Source organism: Hevea brasiliensis, chromosome 6 (assembly GCF_030052815.1).
Source record: "Hevea brasiliensis isolate MT/VB/25A 57/8 chromosome 6, ASM3005281v1, whole genome shotgun sequence".
Classification (NCBI taxonomy): Eukaryota; Viridiplantae; Streptophyta; class Magnoliopsida; order Malpighiales; family Euphorbiaceae; genus Hevea; species Hevea brasiliensis.
In genome coordinates this window covers 69760530-69782167 of record NC_079498.1, presented here as the reverse complement: position 1 = coordinate 69782167, position 21638 = coordinate 69760530, and the positions used below count along the sequence as shown (strand labels likewise).

The 21638-nt window shown below is 36.5% G+C and overlaps 2 protein-coding genes across 3 annotated transcripts in view; one reads left to right on the top strand and one right to left on the bottom strand.

Annotated features, from left to right (window-relative positions):
* Positions 1–1260: 1260 nt before the first annotated feature.
* Positions 1261–3224, bottom strand: LOC110672197 (amino acid transporter AVT3B). Its single transcript, XM_021834912.2, has one exon. It carries the CDS (start codon positions 3016–3018, stop codon positions 1729–1731), a length of 1290 nt encoding a protein of 429 aa, XP_021690604.1. The 5' UTR covers positions 3019–3224; the 3' UTR covers positions 1261–1728.
* Positions 3225–3311: 87 nt separating this feature from the next.
* LOC110672196 (alpha-1,3-mannosyl-glycoprotein 2-beta-N-acetylglucosaminyltransferase) overlaps positions 3312–21638 on the top strand; it is a 47923-nt gene continuing 29596 nt past the window's right edge. The window contains exons 1-7 of one of the 2 annotated variants that reach the window (XM_021834911.2): positions 3312–3567; positions 3668–3718; positions 4207–4294; positions 4808–4870; positions 14061–14089; positions 14187–14263; positions 14348–14393. In XM_021834911.2, the coding sequence (XP_021690603.1) occupies positions 3499–3567; positions 3668–3718; positions 4207–4294; positions 4808–4870; positions 14061–14089; positions 14187–14263; positions 14348–14393 (423 nt within the window). In that variant the 5' untranslated portion in view covers positions 3312–3498. The remainder of the gene's footprint in view (positions 3568–3667; positions 3719–4206; positions 4295–4807; positions 4871–14060; positions 14090–14186; positions 14264–14347; positions 14394–21638) is intronic. The other variant, XM_058148571.1, reaches the window with a different exon arrangement.

Below are 21638 nucleotides of genomic sequence, written 5' to 3'. Positions count from 1 at the left end.
ACCTTATGGTTTACAGTTGAAATTATATGTCATTCTAAGAAATAATTAATTAGTGAAATGATATATACAACACAATCATATCTTACAAGAAATCACTACAAAACACTACTCTATAAACCAACCAAGTCATTATCCTGCAAAATTTATATTAATTACCGCCTATGCATTACTTGCATCTCTAACCATGGGATATAAAGTCTGATTTTGAGTTTTAAAAATGTGATAGAAATTAGTGATCTTATGAAAAAATGAAAAAGATTTAGAAGTTAACAAGTTATAACTTTAACACTGATATTACCTGTTGCAACTACATCCATTGAATGTATTTTCTGCTATAAAATTTGTAAAAAATCGATTATACAATAGAATTAGAGATTAACGGTTGATTGATTGTTTGATCACATACATTGAGAAAGATGATTTTAATAGAAATAATAATGAAATGGAAATGCAATGTTATGAACGCGTGGCATTAATCTCCAACAAACTCATTAAGGGCAACTATAATTTTATTTTTAAAAAAATAATGTTACATATTTCCTCAGCTGGATGTTACATAACATAAATTATGATATCTTTAAAAGAAAAATCCAATTACAAGCAATTAAATAATGTTAACTACTAATAAAATATTGCTAAATAAAGTTTAGCTCCTTGTTCTTAGAAATGGCATCACGACTGTCCATTGTGGAAAAGCTAGTGACAACTCAAATATCAAAAATCTGAAAGTTATGATTTCAGCAGATCATCAATCATCACAGAGATCAATAATTATATGGCCAAAGGCAATACTTGGAACTCCAAATGGTAGCAGTACATTAGCACAAAATTCAATTAGAGTCTTCCATTTGTGCAATGCAAACAATTATAGGAGCTTGCAGCAGTGTAGTATCCATAGAAAGCAGGGCATTAGAAATAGCTCATAAACTTTGGCATCCATAATTTTTAACACATTTTCTACACCTAACTCTACTTACTATTCATACGAGAAAGACGAGTCCTTCAAGCATAATATGCTTGTAATTTGCAGCCTGTATTTTGCAGATATTAACTAGTAAAATCTAAAAATAGTGACATGCTCCAAAAAGCCGAAGCCAATGCAATAAGATAATTAGCACCCTAATCAACGCTTAGCATAAAAATGCGACATCTAACGCACACAGTGCATAAGAAAAACACACATACGCACACACATACTTATCTATCATAAAAAATGCCTCTCAAAGACAACAGCAAAATAGAAAATAATGGAGACAATGGTAATGCATCAATAATGTTCATAAAATTATGCATTTGTAGTATGTTTAGTTCTTCTTGGGTGGGATTCCCCGTTCAGTATTTATTACAATCCATCGTACTCAACCAGCACAAACTAACAAATATCTAGAGCCTGGTTGCTCTAGCCACCATCATTTATTAACTATAATTTGTCAGAATAATACAATGATTTCCAGTGAAGAACTTCTTAACGACTTATTTGAGGAAACAATAAATTAAATAACAAAGGGAGATACCGAAAGATGACAAGATAGTAGCACGAATAATAACTTTTCTTGGAATGTAACAGTTCCGAACTTGTTGTCAATCAAACAGCTATATCTTCTCATCTTAGTATTTTTAAGGAAGTTTTGCAGCGATAGCTCAAATCACAATGTTTCCACAGTATAAAGCGATGACATATACTTATTGCTACGCATTCACAATTGATATGCTTAAATCTAGTACATATTACAATACCTTAACAGAGAAAATCTCCATAAGAGCATACCAAGTTCCTGAAACTGCAAGAACAACACCTACAGTCAAGATCCCCACATCAATACACCATCCTTTTAAGTCCATTTCTTCCTTAAATACGAGCAGGTGAAATAGAGCTGGCAAAACAAATCCCAGTCCACAACATACACTACTTCCCACCAAGGACATGAAATCAGCAAAATTTGGCACCAATAAGGCCACCAAACTCACAGCTAAAACCAACACCCATCTAAGCCACAAACAATATGTCCCACCCCAAAACCTTCTCTCTGCTATCTCATAGACTGGGTTCATCATCAAGGGAAATGTGAAAAAAAGATTAATACAAAGACCAAGTTGAACCAAACTACTAATCAGTCCAGCACCCAAGTTAGCAGTAATAATATCTTTAGTTTCATCGCCAAAAGCAAAGTAACCCAGCACACCAAAAGATCCATAAAGCAATGAAATAAAGGCCATGCTTAACCCTACGGTTCTCCCAAATTTTTCCTTCTCTTTCATTTCTGACTCTATAGGCAAAACCATACCAATCCCTTCAAATGCGTAAACAGCCACCCCCATCCCGTAGAAAAACACAGACGTACCCCCAAAAGCCCTTACCTCCGGCCTGTTTCTCATCATTAGCAAAACATCCTCCACCATGACCACACCCATCGCACCAAGATCAACAATATCAGCAAATATACTCAAAGGTGCTAAATGGGTCAAAGTAGCAACAGAATTTAACACCAATTGGAACGGGAAACAACCCCATATGTAAAAACTCTTGGCAGACAATCCCATGATTTGGGAAGTTAAGCTCTGAGACGATGATGAATTGAATAAATTCACCAAAGTATTTGCAATAAAAATTAAATAACCAACACAAAATCCAGCCTGAGACAAGACAATCATGATATCCACAACTAACCTCCCAATAGAACCACAAACCGTGAAACCCAGATCGCCAAAAGAGTTGATATTGGAGAAATCAGAAGAAAAAGATTGGAGCTTGCGCCGTGTGTGGACTAAAAGCATCATACAGTAGTGGGTCAAGGCGGCAACAGAAAAGAGCATGATGAGGCTCATGATCCATCCGGTGCGTTTGAAAGCATAAGGAAGACCAAGAACGCCAGCGCCTACGATGGCAATGAAGACATTGGCAAAGGTCTTGGACTGGGACGATAGAGGCTTGTCCTTGCCTATGAGAGGCGTGTCTTCTGTTGGCCGGGCTTTCAGGGCGTTTGAGGATGATGATGCTTGTTTGTTTTCAAATCCCATGATTTATGTTACTGTTTATCTTCCAAAAAAGAAGAAGAAGAAGAAGCAAACGAGATTAAACTTTACAAAGAGAACATCACAAAAGATAGAACATGGAAATGGATGCACGAGGGAGAAGAAGAGAGAGGATTCTGTTTTTCTATCTTGGGGGACGTCAAAGGTTTCATTGTATTTTTTGATGATTTCAGAACTCAAAATGCACGGGCATATCTTTTGCAACGGCGCCGTTTTATAGAGTGAGATGTTTCACTCAACAATGCATAAAACGGTGGCGCATCGACTGATTTTGGAGAGCGAAAATGGAAAAATGGGGACTGACTGCGCATCTTAGCAAGTCTCAGTAAACTTCAGGTCATAGGAATTTTCGCAAACATAAAATAGAATGAGAATTGAATGATGCATAGCTCTCTGCCTTTCTCTTGCTGAGCTATGAAGCATTTCTGAAATTGATAATTTAGTAAAGGAAAATAGATTGACAAAATGCCAAAATTCTCTTGCGATTTTCGATGCCTTCTCGTTCCTGCCGCATTTGCATTCATCTACATCCAGGTGCCTCTCTGTTTTCGAAGAGATTTGCTTAGAAAATGGGTGCTATATGAGTTAAATTATTGAAATTTTAACTTGTTTCTGTCTGCAATTCTCTCTGTAGATGCGGCTTTTCGCTACACAGTCAGAGTATGCAGATCGCCTCGCTGCTGCTGTACGTATAGCTTACTTCTTTTTCTCTCTAAATTTTTGTTTAATTTTGCTTCAATTCTCTTAATAGTGATATGGATATAGTTTTTTTTTTTTTGTTGGAATTATGGGTATTATTTTTGTGATGGTAGTCGAAATAAGCTGGAATGGGAATATTGGGTTGGTTTAAATTAGTTGTTGATGTTTAAATGATGATGGGTTGTGTTTCTTAATTTCAGCTGATTTTCTTTTCTGATTTCGTTTCTCAGTGATAAAAGTTTAAACTTCATAGGAATTAAAGAAGTTGAATCTCCTTGAGAATGATCATTCATATGTTTTGAACAAGCATATATATTTGTAACTACTTAATCTGCGTATGAATTTATTGCTTTCTCTTTGTCTTCATGGGTTCATTATTCCATCCCCATTTCTATTAACTGTGTTACAATGGCACCTTCAGAATATGTGCTGGAGAAGTAGTTCTATTAATGTATTGGCATTTGTTTTTGACAGGTTGAATCAGAAAACCATTGTACAAGTCAAATGCGATTGCTAATTGATCAAATAAGTATGCAACAGGGAAGAATTGTGGCTCTTGAAGGTTTTAAATTGCCCTTGATGTATTGGGTTTTTCTTTTCAACTTCATTGAAATGATGCATAAGGAACTGGTTTTTAGCTCTTTGCTTAGTCCTATACCTGGAATCTTGATTGCTTGTTCTAAAAATCTAAAGTTGATTTTTTAGGTGCCTTTTGAGACCTATACCAATGCTACATGGACTGCTATGACACCCTTGCTTTCTATCATTTATTATTTATATAATTACAATGCAAATTTTTTCATTTTAAGTTGTAAACAGTTATTTCTAATTTTTTTTAATCTTCTATTTCTTATATATATCTACTTTAAGTTGTGGCTTGTGACCAGATTTTTTTTTTAAAAAAAGAGAAAAATTATCCATATAATTGACAATTTGTTTGTGTATATAAGGCACATTATATAGGTTAAAATGGAAAATGTTACCCTTGATATTTTTCTATTGTTTCATGTTTTGAATTTAAAAATGTGTTTCCAAATTTAATTCTTCCACTTAGACCTTTCTATAAATATTTCAGAAGAAAGGAAGCGTCAAGGTGAAGAGTGTAGACAACTAAAGGCTCTTATTGAAGATCTTGAAAGTAAGTTTTTCTTGTTTCTTGATTATTCATTTCTTCAGTTACATTAATATTTTGATAGTTGATTATGTTTTGAACAATATGGCATGGTAGCAAAATGCTCTTTTAGTCCAAGCAATCAACATTGTTATTTGCACTTCCAACGGATCTCTTCAGTTCTTATGGACCGTGGTGCATGTGATAATTTTGTTCGATATCATTCACTTCCTTCATATTTGTCATTCCTTTTCAGTATTTATAGTTGATGTGTTGAAAAGTTGATAATTGTTTCAAGAATATAGAAGCATTGTCCATATTGCAAACCGGCTTGATGTGATGTTCATTTTACATTTCATTTTCTCATTTCCTAATTGAGGACCAGCTTAAATATTTTTGGTCTAAACTAGTGCGCGTGCGTGTGTGTGCATGGTTGTGTGTGTGTGTGTTTTTTTTTTATTGACCATCTTAGATATTTTTGGTCCATACCATTTTTTTAATTTATTATTATTTTTAGTTTTTCATTTTTTCCCTATAAAACCACCAAAATATTAATTGTTTAAAGGCACTATTTGATTGCTTTTTTACCAAATCAACCTGACTGATTTCAACCAGGTGAATAAGTCAACAGACTGATTCATCATTTCATCTACCAATCCAGTTATTATTATTATTATTATTATTATTATTATTATTATTATTATTATTATTATTATTATTATCGACCTGGAAAATTAAGAGATTGAAGTTAAAGCTAATTATTTACATGTGAGGGTAGCTGATTTGCTAGTGCCATTGACTATGTTATCAAAATTTAAGGGTTTATTTGTCCCTGGAGAGAGATTGGGTCACAATTACTAGTAGGTCTCTGCTGTTTGAAAATTGAATTAATTGTTCCCTAAAACTTGATTTAGGAAAATATTTAGTCCTTCCATCCACTTTTCTATTAGACAAGCATTTAAAAAAGTAGTCAAAACTCTAAAATGCATGTGATATTCTAAAAATAGCCTCCATTAATAAATTTTCTTTCAATTTTTTTCAAAAAATTACAAAAAATATTTTGTTTGAAAATTGTTTTTAAATATAAAAAATAAAAAGTTTCATTTTTAATATGGGAGCTTTTTTTTTTGAAATTTCACATTCATTTTAGACCTTTGACTGCTTTATTAATAGTTGACTAATAGAAAAATGGATGGAGAGACTAAATAATTCAGTAAATCAATTATTAGGGACCAATTAATTCAAATTTCAAATAACAGGAACCTACTAGAATTTATGGCCTAATCTCAAGGGGCAAATAGTTATTCACCCAAAATTTAAAAATCATACTTAAGAACTTGTGCAGTGGAGTTACCATTAACCATATGCCTGCTACCAAAAATGTGTGGCTTAGTCAAAATCAGTTAAATTCATCTAAAATCACCTAAAATTTAAAAATCATACTTAAGAACTTGTGCAGTGGAGTTACCATTAACCATATGCCTGCTACCAAAAATGTGTGGCTTAGTCAAAATCAGTTAAATTCATCTAAACTAAGCAGTTGAATTATTCCTTGTGCTCACAAAAGAGGGAGAATAAATAGACAAAAGGCCAATGTGGCCCTTACGTTTGGCATCAAGGCTCAATTAGACATAAAAATAATTTTTGTGGTCAACTTGATATTGAACTTTGCAAATTGGATCAATTTTACACATAGTTAGGCGCGCCTCAGACTCCAGGCTCACCTGGCACCAACCCTAGCGCCTTTGTAGGAGAAAGGCAGGCGACATTCACCAGGTCCTCGCCTAATGTGCCTAGGCGTGTGCCTTGTTCCAAGCGCGCGGCTCTAGAAAGGCGCGCTTTCTTTACTTTCACTTTCGGCTTGCACTTCCATTGACAAAAAGTGCTATAATTCAACTCAAAATTTATCAATCTACAAGAATCCAATATTGACGCGCTATGAAGTTTTCGAAATGAGTATCATTGGTGATAATTAGTCGCCAAAATCTCATAAAATCACTACACCTAGGATTGCAAACCTCTTATATTTCCATTTTCAATACTATCACTCTTTTATTGTCTTTTTCAAAAAAAAAAAAATGTTACATTTGCACCTATTTCATGATCTATGCCAAAAGGAAAAGAAAAAACATCATCCATTGACTTGAGTAGTAAATAATACTTCTTTAGTTCTTAAAGATGAGGAAGATGATGAAGATATTAATTTTGAATATGAGTATCAAGAGGATAAAGGTGTAGAAGAAGAGGAAGAAAATTATAATATTACTCTTTATGAAGATTGAAGAGTAGTTATTTTTATGACTACTTGACTTTAGTTTTGAGACATTAAAAAACTATTCAAGTTTTAATATTTTAGTAATAAAATGCTTATTAGTTATTATTTTTTTTAGTTTTATGTTATTTGAAATTTGATAGAATATTTACATTTATTTGACTTTTATGATTTTTTTTATGCCTTATCTCTCTCAGACACGCACCTGCCCCTTGCGTTCTAGGCTCTAGGACCCCTTGGTGCCTTAGTGCACCTTGACCCTTTAATAAAATTAATCAGCTAACCTAACATGTAATTTGTAAATTGGGTAATGATTTTACACAAATTTGGAAACTGAGGCGCATGTAGTGGCGGTGCCACATTGAAGGAAGTGCGGTCGAATGACCCCACTAATTTTTTTTTCTCATTTACTATATGTTGTTGGCCTATTTTAAATTCCATAAAAAAGTTGTATGTGAAACTAATATAGAGAATAAAAAATTTTAAAATGTAGAAAGAGATGATTCTCTTTGATATCAATTAATCTGTACATGCGTATATATATATACAATTGATTCCTATAATTGTGTTCTACTAATTAGGAAGAAATCCTAAATAAGAAATCCTAAATAAGAAATCCTAAATAGGAATACAGAATACAAAATATACAGAGAAATAATATAGTGATTGACTTTCCATAACATAGTGATTGACTTTCCATAACACTCCCCCTCAAGTTGGAGCATAGATGTTAATCATGCCCAACTTGTTACAAATGTAGTCAATCCTAGCTCCATTCAGAGTTTTTGTGAAAATATCTCCTAACTGTTCTCCAGTTTTGATGTGTCCTGTTGAGATGATCTGTTGTTGAATCTTTTCACGAATAAAGTGACAATCAATCTCAATATGTTTGGTCCGCTCATGAAACACCGGATTAGAAGCAATATGAAGAGCAGCTTGATTATCACACCACAATTTCGCAGGCAGGGAGGTCTTAAAACCTATCTCATCTAGTAATTGAAGTATCCACATTACCTCACATACTGATTGTGCCATGGCTCTGTATTCGGATTCAGCACTAGATCGAGAAACTGCACTCTGCTTCTTGCTTCTCCAAGACACCAAATTTCCTCCAATAAAAACGCAATATCCAGTAGTTGACCTCCTGTCAATCTTAGATCCAGCCCAGTCGGCATCTGAAAAACATTCAACATTCAAATGCCCATGATTACCATATAGCAAACCTCTTCCTGGAGCGCCCTTCAGATAACACAAGATTTGTTCCAAGGCTTCCCAATGAGCAACAGTTGGGGAAGACATAAACTGACTTACCACACTAACGGCATAAGCAATGTCAGGACGAGTGACTGTAAGGTAGTTCAATTTTCCTACCAATCTCCTGTATCTCTCTGGATCTTCAAACAACTCACTATCCCCTGCTAACAATTGTAAAGTTGGAGTCATTGGTGCGCTACAAGGTTTAGCACCTAATTTTCTTGTCTCTGTAATAGATCGAGGACATATTTTCTTTGAGACAAGAAAATACCCTTCTTACTTCTCATAACTTCGATACCCAAGAAATACTTTAACAATCCCAAGTCTTTGGTCTGAAACTGAGTTTGGAGGAAGGTTTTAAGAGATGAAATACCTACAGAGTCACTCCCAGTGATGACAATGTCATCCACATAGACTACCAAGAGAATTAGACCAGCCTCAGATTGCCTATAAAATACTGAGTGATCACACTTACTCTTTTGCATACCAAATTCCTGTACTGCTTCACTGAATCTCCCAAACCATGCCCTAGGACTTTGTTTCAAGCCATAAAGAGACTTCCGAAGCCTACAAACTTTACCCAATTCCCCCTGAGCAACAAACCCAGGTGGTTGCTCCATATACACCTCCTCCTGAGGATCACCATGAAGGAAAACATTCTTGATATCCAATTGATGCAGGGGCCAATCATATGTAGCTGCTAAAGAGATAAACAAGCGAATAGAAGTAAGTTTAGTTACAGGAGAAAAAGTATCAGAGTAATCAACCCCATATGTCTGAGCATATCCTTTTGCTACAAGGCGTGCTTTTAACCTAGCCACAGAACCATCAGGATTTACCTTTACTGTATATACCCATTTGCAACCAATAGCTTTCTTACCAGTGGGCAAAGGCAATAGTTCCCATGTACCATTAGCATTTAAAGCCTCCATTTCTTCTTTCATAGCATCACACCAGCCAGGATGAGACAGTACCTCATCAACAGTATTAAGGATAGGAACAGAGTCTAAAGAAGTAACAAAACACCGAGAACAAGAAAACAATTGATTATAAAAAATAAAAGAAGAGATAGGGTAAGTACATGAATGTTTACCTTTACGAAGAGCAATGGGTAAGTCTAGATCAGAATCATGATCAGTATAAGGTACAGGATCTCCCAACGAAGTAGCTAGTGGAGGATCTGAGTCAGGAATCTCCAATCTCCTGGAATAAACATGAACAACGGGAGGTCGAGTAGGTCTAGAGACAGAAGGAACAGGCTGTGGGAGAGGACTAGACATTGGTTGGATAGTATATATTAAGAGATCATCCTCCCCCTGACTCTCATACACAGATGATGGAGGAAAAAATGGAGTGGACTAAAAAAATGTGACATCTGCAGAAACAAGATAACGATTAAGAGTAGGAGAGAAACAACGGTACCCTTTTTGGAGCCGGGAGTACCCAAGGAAGACAAATTTGAGAGATTTTGGATCCAATTTAGTAACCTGTGGACGAACATCACGCACAAAACAGGTACAACAAAAGATACGGGATTCAATAGGGAACAAAGATTTTGTAGGAAACAAAGTAGTATAAGGAATATCCCCATTAAGGACAGAAGACGGCATACGATTGATAAAAAAACATGCCGTAGAAACTGCATCCGCCCAAAAGTGTTTAGGTACTTTCATCTGAAAAAGAAGAGCACGAGTTACCTCAAGAAGATGACGATTCGGCCACGCTTTTTTGGGATGGGGTATCCACACAGGAAGACTGATGAAGAATGCCATTTTGTGTCATATAAGGCTGAAATTGTGCTGAAAAGTATTCTTTGGCATTGTCACTTCTTAATATGCGTACAGAAATATTAAATTGAGTTTTGATTTCATTACAAAAGGCACAAAAGATAGAAAACAACTCAGAACGATTCTTCATTAAATATAACCAGGTAACACGAGAGTAATCATCAACAAAAGTAACAAAATAACGAAATCTAGTTTTAGATGTAATAGAACAAGGACCCCAAACATCAGAATGAACTAATTCAAAAGGAGATGAAGCCCGTTTATTGACTCTAGACACAGAAGGCAAACAATGATATTTTGCAAACTGACACGACTCACATTCTAGTACTGATAAAGACTGAAATTGAGGACACAGCTTCTTCATGGTAGACAAAGAAGGATGACCCAATCTACAATGAGCTTCAAGAGGTGTTAAGGTACTGGAGCAAACAAGCGACCATGTACATGATTTTCCGTAATGTAGAGACCACGACTCAAGCGCCCTCTACCAATAACTGCTTCCGTAAGATCCTCAAACAAACACCGGTCAGAAAAAGAAAAGAACAATTTAAGGTACGAGTAAGTTTACTAACAAAAAGTAGATTAAAAGAGAATTTTGGTAGACACAAAATGTAAGACAAAGAAATTGACGGTCGGGTTCGCAGCCTAACCCATGACACAAGAAATAGAACCATCAGCTAAAGTAACAGTAGAGGTAGTGAGATTAGACTGAAAAGCAGATAGAAGACTAGAATTACCTATCATGTGATCTGTCGTACCAGAATCAATAACCCATTTGGATGAAGAAGACACAAGGCATATAGTGGATTTACCTGACTCAGAGATCGCAGTGACAGGGGAACTGGTAGGCTTTAGAGATGCCTGATACTGGAAAAATTGTGCAAAATCCTCTGCAGATACCAAAATAGTTTTCTCAGAGGAAGATATCAGAGAATTCTCATCGCCATATTTGCCATCTGTGATCGCTGATTTTTTCTCTGAAGTCGTGGACAATTATATTTTGTATGGCCACGCTCATGGCAATAATAACAAATGACTCCTCTTGAGTCCTGATTAGAACTAGCCTCTCTATTACGCTGATTACTTCTGTTGCCTATAATTCCTCCTCTACTTCCTCTTCTATTACCTTGTTGTCCATTTGGATTACGGCTAATAAGAGCACTAGTGGCAGGCTGTGAAGATTGAGTACTCTCTGTACGAAGGACCCGTGTGAACGTTTCATGCAAAGAGGAAATCTCGTAATCGAGAGGATCCAGATTTAGCGCCTCATACTCAAGGAAGGCCTGCAAGAAAACTCATAATGACCGATTGCTCCGTTGGGCTCTTGAACTTTCACATCGTGACTAAAAGGCAACAATACATTAAGTTCCTCATATACCCGCTTAAAATCCATAAAATAAGCCGTGAGAGACTTATCCTCTTTCTCAAAGACCGGTAGAATGCCTTACAAACATCATAAATACGGAGATATTCCGCTACTGTAATACGTAAAATCTAAGTAATCCATCAATTCCTTAACAAATTCACAGTGATTAATTAAACTAATTACCTCACTATGAATTGAGTTCCGAAGCTGCAAAAACAACCGAGCATCCTCCCTTAGCTAAGTTTGTCGTGTATCATCAGTGGGTGGATCTTTAGTAAGGTGATCATCCTTATCAATGCTACGCAAATAGACCCTAACAGTCTTACTCCACTCCAGGTAATTCGAACCATTAAGTTTGTGTTCCGTGATCTTAGTCATCACCGGAATTACATCAGAAATAACATTCTTATTGTCTGCCATTTGTTGAGACAAAGAAAACTAACCGAAACGCCAATCCAAAGTGCTTATAGCAGCAAAATAACCCAAAATCACAAATCAAGCAAATACCAAAATAGAATCTGAGAGCCAAACCTCAGAAGTCCTTTAATGGTTATACTAGATCAGGCAACAGCACACAGTGGTGGAATGAGGGGTTTGAGACGACGCCGGCGATGTTGATCGGGGTTGAAACGGCCGGTCGGCGGCCAAGGTCTCTCCTGAGCTGGGTAGTGAGAACAAATAGTCACCCTAGATTGATGACCTGCTCTGATACCATGTAGAAAGAGATGATTCTCTTTGATATCAATTAATCTGTACATGGGTATATATATATACAATTGATTTCTATAATTGTGTTCTACTAATTAGGAAGAAATCCTAAATAAGAAATCCTAAATAGGAATACAGAATACAAAATATACAGAGAAATAATATAGTGATTGACTTTCCATAACATAGTGATTGACTTTCCATAACATAAAAGAAAATAGTGTTCAAAGAGCTATTATTAAAACATGTCCAAGAAGCTACAAGGATAAAGGTATTATTATAATTTTGTTGATTTCAATTGAAAATTGGTTTGTAATTTGTAAATTGGGTAAATGGTTAAAATTCCTCTTTGCTTTATTGTGTGGATATTATTTTGTTTCCTTGACTTGATTAATGTAAATTTTAATAAATTAATCATGTAGAAATTATTTAAATCCATTTAGTTTGATGTCAATCTAATACACATTAAAATTTCTATTTTGTTTCAACATATTTAGTTTGATGTCGTTTTAGTACAACTGTATATATATTTTTTTATAAGAATTGAATTTAATTATGAAACATATTTTAGTTTTTAGGTAGTGGATAAATTTCTTAAAAAAATAAAAATTTAAAGCAGCAACAAATTGTGAAAGAAGTCAACAAAATGAGTAAAAACCTTTAAAGCAGTCTTGTGTTCATTCTCTAGTTTATTTGCTTGTAAAATTAATGTGCACTTTGCCCGTTGGAACTTTAAGTGTGGAAAGGATATTTTTTTTCGATGAAGATTGTGAATAATCAATTATGTAAATGAATGGGTGATGAATTAATGAATAATTGTCTAATTACTTACATTGAAAAGGATGTATTTGATGGTGTTGATAATAAAGCAATTGTTCAACGCTTTCAAATTATGAAAACTCATCAAGGACAATTATAACTTTTTAAAGGTTATGTATGTATTTATGTTTAAATGAAATTGACTATATTAACTAAAGTTTTTGGCTCCGCCATTGGGTACATGACACAACAAAGGTGTGTGAGGGTTGGTGGGACAAATTACATTTTCATCCTTGATACTCTTTAAAAATAATAATTAAGTTCTTCTTTTTTCAAAATTAAAAAAAAAAATTCTTTAAAGAAAATATTGTAAAATAAAAAAGTTTGGTGTTAGAATTGTTGAATATTTATTGAATTTGTTGATTTTGGTTTTCAATCTTAAGGTGAAATTGAGTGATGATATTTTTCTATTTTGTTTTCAATGGAATTTTGTTTTGTCACTTTTGTAGATTTTTGGGACTTGAGAGGGAAAGTATAGAGGTGGATGGGGTAAAGAACAATTTGGGAGATAAAGAGCATAAAAAAGAAAAGGACCAACTTGTAGCTTTTATAAATTTCAGAGACCAAATTGTAAAATTCCAAATTTGATCTGGGGCGCATGTAGCACAAATTTCATTTTTGTGTTAAATTTATCCAATTTACTAAGTTCAGTGTCAATTTTGCCACGAGTTATTTTTGTGTCAAATTGAGCCTTAGTGCCAAATGCAATGGTCAAATTGGCATTTCATCCAAAACAAAAAATTGATATCCTACTTCTAGTCGTATGGATTGAGCTGGAGCAACCACCTAAAACAATAATGAATCATTGTGTGACTGAATTGCTAAATGGTTAATTAACTTTATTATTTATTCTCATCCTTTATATTCCATATGATTTCAATTTATTAGCTTTTTTGTTTATCATTTGCTGTAAATATGGTTTCTTTTCTTCAGTATTACTTTAATGGGATGAGATTTGGCTATTGTAAACATTTCAAAGAGACTTAGCATCTTCTTTATGCTGATTTTCAGGAAAAGGCCTCCAAAAAGTGGCAGACAAGGTATAGGTTTAAGACAGTTCCAAGCTTCTTTGTGTTGTTTCTCTATAGAAGTCATCAATTATAATCATTGAAGCCAAACTTTTGAATCGTTTCTTAGGCGCCAGTGGCTGCAGTTGTGATTATGGCATGCAATCGTGCTGATTATTTGGAAAGGACTATTAAGTCTGTATTGAAGTATGTATCTTGTTGAGCCTTTTTTTGTTTGTGGTATAGCGCATTTAACTCAATTGACAACTTCAGCTAACTTTGATTCACTAGGTATCAAAGCTCTATTGCTTCAAGGTATCCACTTTTTGTATCCCAGGTACCTTTTTTTTTCTTAATATTTTAATTTCATTATTATTTTTTTATGTTGCAGTTCATGATTAAGTTTGTTTCATTAGCACACTTTTCATATCTATTATAATTATGCTTGGATGAATGTTGACACAACAAAAGTGTTTAAGACAATTAGATCTCTATAGTGAGGGCTATGAGGGCTAAAATAGGATTGATTGTGGTTGGAACAAAAAAAAGATGAGGCTTAATTTCACTCACCATCCTTGAAGCGTTGTTACAATTTATATCTTAAAACCCCCTAACTTCTATTTATTCCACATTAAAGTACTCTTAGTTGAGATGGAAGCTTTCTTGTTTACCAAGCTGATGTGGCACATATGCAAGTTCTATCTCTCATCAATCCCCTTTCTCTCTCTTTTATAACCGTTTCTCTCCTACTTATTCTCTCTTACGTTTACTTTCTGATTCCACACAAACTCTCTCTATAATTTCTTCTCTCTTTCTCCCCGTCTCAATTTCTCATTCTTTGTAAGTTCTTCTATCTCCTCCCTTTTGCTCCATCTCTATCCTTTTCCTATGATTGTTCCCTCTATTTTCATATCTTGAATTCTTAGAATTCAATTGCCAATCAAAATACACCAAATGAATTCACACAATCAACAATTGAAACTCCAGAAAGGAGAATGAGCAAACCCACAATCGATGAACTGAGGAAATGAAAAGAATCAAGACAGAAAGCAAAATGTGATGCAAGAGGAGGAAGGGAACAAGGAACCAACATATTAGATTTAGGCCTTTAGGAATAAAATGCAAAAATGCAATGTAGTCAAGTAAAATTCAACTGGTTCGGTTATTTCTGTTATTTTGACCTTAATAATTGAACCAAAAAACTATAATATTTAGAAAAACACTAATTGAAACTGAAATAAATAACCGAATTGAATCTGTTCTATTTTATTTTTTGGTTATATCTGAATTCTGCATAGCCCTGCTATTATCGGAGTTGAAGTTCAGGGACGGTGAATGAAATTAACCTAAAGTTTATAGAAAACCTCTTGATAAAATTCTGAATGCAAATAAGAAACACTGCTGATATGCCTGTCGACAGTCTTATTCATATTATGTGGATAGATCCTATTCAAAGGCTAAAAACTAATCCTAATAAATAAACTGTTATGGTCCCGGCTAACGGATCTAGTTATGGGTCGATGGGTAGTAGGAGGGGTTGGTGTTTGGGTGTTTGGGTTAGGGTGTTTCCTTGAGCGACCTATGGTGGAAGACAAGAAAAAGTCAGACTCGTTAAAGGGAGCCTGAAACCTCAGTCAAGAAGACTTAAATTGGGTTTTAACAGTCTGTTTTATTCCATCAGATTTGCTGAATATATACAAGTGCATAAATAACTACTCCCTACATACAAGGAGCACTACTTCTATATGGAGGAATAACCTCCCACTAACAACAAGAAAATAGGAAAATGGAGGAATACCCTCCTACAATGCAGGAATGTTGAAACAGAATCAAAACAGAAAGAGAACAACCATCACTGACTAATTCGCCACTCACCATCGTGACTTGGATTTAGGACCATGGGTATAACGGAATATACTTGTGGGTTTGGTAACATTACTTCCCGCCCCAATGGAAGCTTGTCCGCAAGCTTGAAGTCCGAAACTTGTCTGTTATATCTCGGACCCTTTCCCACGAAGAATGTGCTGGTGAAGAACGACTCCAATGAATTAAAACCTCGAATTCCTCCTTTGATACGATGATCCGTAATGGCTAAAGGATGGACAGGATCCTCCAAAAGAATGGTAGGTGGTAATGTTGGAGTGACAGTGACCGGCATGATAGGGCTTGAGATAGGAAACATGGAAAACAGGTGGATCTTGGACTCACTGGAAGGTCTAGTTTATAGGCCATGGTGCCAATGCATTCCGAACCCGAAAGGGTCCGTAAAACTCCGCGGACAGCTTGTGATTAGTTCTTTTTGTAACTGACTGTTGTCTATACGCCTTTAAACGCAGCAGGACCATGTCACCAACTTTAAATTCCAGCGAGCGGTGGGACTGATCATAAGTGGCTTTCATCTTATTTTGGGCTTGTAATGATTTTGGCGAAGTAGGTGCAGATGTCATCCGTTGGCGCAGTAATGCGATCAACCGCTTCAATTGAAGAACTGCCATGCAAGTAAGATAATAGTCGAGGAGGTGGTCGACCATAAACAGTCTCAAAAGGTGTGGATTTAAGTGAGGTATGGTAGCTGGTGTTGTAGCAGTATTCAGCCCAAGACAACCAATCAATCCACTTTGATGGCGATGAACTAGTGAAACAGCGGAGATACATTTCAACAGTACGGTTCACAACCTCTGTCTGTCCGTCAGATTGTGGATGGTAAGAGGAACTGAAACACAGCTTGGTCCCACATAAACGGAATAGTTCTTTCCAAAAAGAACTTGTGAAAGTCACATCCTCACATCGACCATAGTTTCTGGCAACCCATGTAATTTAAAAATGTTGTCAAAGAAGGTGCGAGCGACACTTACAGCGGTGTACGGGTGAGTGAGAGCAAAAAAATGTCCGTACTTTGAGAACCGATCAACGACAACCATTAAAACATTTTTTCCGCGTGAAGTGGGAATGCCTTCTATGAAGTCAATGGAGATATCAGCCCAAATTTGAGTGGGAATGGGCAAAGGTTGAAGGAGTCCCGCCGGTTGTAGTGTGTCAGTTTTATGCCGCTGACATACATCACAAGAACGCACAAAATCCCTTACGAAATTTTTCATCCCCTGCCAATAGAAATCTCTAGTGATTCTGTATAATGTCTTCTGGTAACCTTCATGACTTTGGTTGCGAAGAGCACTAACAACCAGCTGAATTGATGGGGAATTGGGAGGCAGGTAAACTCTGTTATTGTAGAAGAGTAACCTATCCCGAAAAACCCATTTTGAAGCGACTGTTCCATTGGCAATTGCAGAGATTTGTTGCTGAATTGCTGGTGAATCACTATGTTCCTTCCGAATTTCATCAAACAAACTGAGTTGAGGCATGGAAACAGCCATAAGGATTGAATCATTGGCATTCCGTCGAGAAAGAGCGTCCGCCACCACATTAGATTTGCCACCGTATTCAACAAAGAAAAGAAAAACCCAGGAGCTTGCTAATCCAATGTTGTTGAGTTGTTGAGAGATGGCGCTGCTCAAGCAGATATTTCAATGTATAATGATCTGTCCGAACAATAAATTCACGTCCCCACAGATAGGAATGCCAATGCTTTAGTGCCTTCACTAAGCCAATCAATTCTCGCTCGTAAGCCGGAAGATTTTGATGACGAGCTGCCAAGGAACGGCTGAAATATGCGACTGGCCGGTTGTGTTGTAACAAGACTGCTACAATCCCTGTACCAGAAGCGTCACATTCTATAACAAAAGTTAGATCAAAATTCGGTAGAAGCAGGATTGGAGTAGATGTCAAGGTCGCTTTAACTTCCGGAATGCATCGATAGCGTGATCACCCGGTGGAAGTTGTTTTTACACAAAGATAGCGGTGAGGGGGCGACAATGATGCCGTAATTCTGCACAAACTTGCGATAATAACCTGTGAGCCCTAGGAATCCACGTAACCCACGAATGGTGTTGGGCTTTGGCCATTCTAATACAGCAGCAACTTTGGACTGATCCACCTGCACTCCTTGGGAAGAAATAATATGACCCAAATAGGAAATCTGAGATTGACCGAAGACACACTTCGACCGTTTGAGGACCAACTGGTTCTGTAACAGCAATTGGAAAACCAGCCGCAAATGGTGGATGTGTTCTGCCCAGGATTGACTGAAAACCAAAATATCAAAAAAGACGAGTACAAATTTTCGTAAGTAAAGTTGGAATACCTCGTTCATTAGGGCCTGAAAAGTTGAGGGAGCGTTGGATAATCCAAACGGCATCACCAGGAATTCAAAGTGTCCGTGGTGAGTGCGGAAGGCAGTTTTCTCTATATCAGCAGGATGCATCCCCACCTGAAAGTAACCCGAAAGCAGATCTAACTTTGAGAAGAACTTAGCTCCACCCAATTCCTCCAATAATTCGTCAATAACCGGAATAGGGAATTTGTCTTTGATGGTTTTGGCGTTTAATTCTCTGTAATCAACACAAAGGCGTCAGGAACCATCAGCTTTGGGAACCAGAATCACCGGCGACGAGAATGGGGAACGGCTGGGACGGATTATACCCTGCTGTAACATTGCAGCACATTGCTTTTCAATTTTGTCCTTCTGACCATGAGGGTAACGGTCTGGTCGAACTACCACAGGACCAGCTCCGGGGATTAGGGGAATACGATGATCACAAGATCTGCTAGGGGGCAGCCCAGTAGGAGCATTGAATAAAGAAGCAAATTCCGCCAATAATTTCTGGAGTTGGATGTCTGGGTCAGATGAAATCTGCATGTTGTTCAGATCTGAACCGTGGGAAGAGCTTGAAGAAGTAATACCCTGCAGTGTCACTAAGTGGCCCTGTTGATAAAAACTCATGCTCATAACGGTGAAATCCCACAGAATGGGTCCCAAGGTTCGAAGCCAATTAACCCCCAAAACCATATCGAAATTGGCTAAGAGAGGATGCTCGGTTGTTTGCATAGCATTGATAAGGATAATCACCTTACTAAAGATCCACCTACGGATGATACACGGCAAACTTGGCTAAGAGAGGATGCTCGGTTGTTTTTGCAGCTTCGGAACTCGATTCACAGTGAGGTAATTAGTTTAATTAATCATTGTGAATTTGTTAAGGAATTGATGGATTACTTAGATTTTCTGTATTCTGGTAAAGAGAATATCTTCCGTATTTATGATGTTTGTGAGGCATTTTACCGTGCTGAGAAAGAGGATAAGTCTCTCACGGCTTATTTTATGGATTTTAAATGGGCCTATGAGGAACTTAATGTATTGTTGCCTTTTAGTCTTGATGTGAAAGTTCAATAGGCCCAACGGGAGCAACTGGCTGTTATGAGTTTTCTTGCAGACCTTCCTTCAGAGTATGAGATTGCTAAATCTCAGATTCTCTCCAGTTCTGAGATTTTCTCTTTGCATGAAACGTTCACACGGGTCCTTTACACGGGTCCTTCATACAGAGAGTATCCAATCTTCACAGCCTACCAGTAGTGCTCTTATTAGCCGTAATCCAAATGGACAACAGGGTAATAGAAGAGGAAGTAGAGGAGGAATTACAGGCAACAGAAGTAATCAGCGTAATTAAGAGGCTAGTTCTAATCAGGACTCAAGAGGAGTCATTTGTTATTATTGCCATGAGCCTGGCCATACAAAATATAATTGTCCGCAACTTCAGAGGAAAAATCAGCGATCACAGATGGCAAATATGGCAGCAGAGGATTCTACAGTATCTTCTTCTGAGAAAACTATTTTAGTATCTACAGAGGATTTTGCACAGTTTTCCCAGTATTAGGCATCTCTAAAGCTTACCAGTTCCCCTATCACTGCGATCGCTGATTCAGGTAAATCGACTACATGCCTTTTGTCTTCCTCATCCAAATGGATTATTGATTCTGGTGCGACAGATCATATGACAGGTAATTCTAGTCTTCTATCTGCTTTTCAGTCTAATCTCACTTCCTCTTCTGTTACTTTAGCTGATGGTTCTACTTCTTGTGTCATGGGTTCTGAAACTGCGAACCCGACTTCGTCAATTTCTTTGTCATTTGTTTTGTGTCTACCAAAATTCTATTTTAATTTACTTTCTGTTAGTAAACTTACTCGTACCTTAAATTGTTCTGTTTTCTTTTTTTCTGATCAGTGTTTGTTTCAAGATCTTACGACGAAGCAGATTATTGGTAGAGGACGTGAGTTAGGTGGTCTCTACATTCTGGAAAATCATGTAACGCGATCGCTTGTTTGCTCCAGTACCTTAACACCTCTTGAAGCTCATTGTAGATTGAGCCATCCTTCTTTGTCTACCATGAAGAAGCTATATCCTCAGATTCAGTCTTTATCAGTACTAGAATGTGAGTCGTGTCAGTTTGCAAAACATCATCGTTTGCCTTCTGTGTCTAGAGTCAATAAACGGGCTTCATACCCTTTTGAGTTAGTTCATTCTGATGTTTGGGGTCCTTGTTCTGTTACTTCTAAAACTGGATTTCGTTATTTTGTTACTTTTGTTGATCATTACTCTCGTGTTACCTAGTTATATTTAATGAAGAATCGTTCTGAGTTGTTTTCTATCTTTTGTGCCTTTTGTAATGAAATCAAAACTCAATTTAATATTTTTATGCACATATTAAGAAGTGACAATGCTAAAGAGTACTTTTCAGCACAATTTCAGTCTTATATGACACAAAATGACATTCTTCATCAGTCTTTCTGTGTGGATACCCCATCCCAAAATGGCGTGGCCGAAAGAAAAAATCGGCATCTTCTTGAGGTAACTCGTGCTCTTCTTTTTCAAATAAAAGTTTCTAAAAACTTTTGGGCGGATGCAGTTTCTACGGCATGTTTTTTGATCAATCGTATCCTGTCTTCTGTCCTTAATGGGGATATTCCTTATACTGCTTTGTTTTCTACAAAATCATTGTTTCCTGTTGAACCTCGTATTTTTTGTTGTACCTGTTTTGTGCGTGATGTTTGTCAATAGGTTACTAAATTGGATCCAAAGTCTTTCAAATGTGTCTTCCTTGGGTACTCCCGGCTGCAAAAAGGGTACCGCTGTTTCTCTCATACTCTTAATCGTTATCTTGTTTCTGCAGATGTCACATTTTTTGAGTCCACTCTATTTTTTTCTTAATCATCTGTGTATTAGAGTCAAGGGAGGAGGATGATCTGTTAATATATACTGTCTAACCAATGTCTAGTCCTCTCCCACAGCCTGTTCCTTCTGTCTTTAGACCTACTCGACCTCCCTTTGTTCATGTTTATTCCAGGAGATTGGAGATTCCTGATTCAGATCCTCCACCAGCTACTTCGTTGGGAGATCATGATTTTGATCTAGACTTACCCATTTCTCTTCGTAAAGGTAAACATTTATGTACTTACCCTATCTCTTTTGTTTCATATAATCAATTGTTTTCTTGTTCTTGGTGTTTTGTTACTTCTTTAGACTCTGTTCCTATCACTAATACTGTTGGTGAGGCACTGTCTCATCCTGGTTGGTGGTCTGCTATGAAATAGGAAATGGAGGCTTTAGATGCTAATGGTACATGGGAACTGTTGCCTTGGCCCACTGGTAAGAAAGCTATTGGTTGCAAATGGGTATTTACAGTAAAG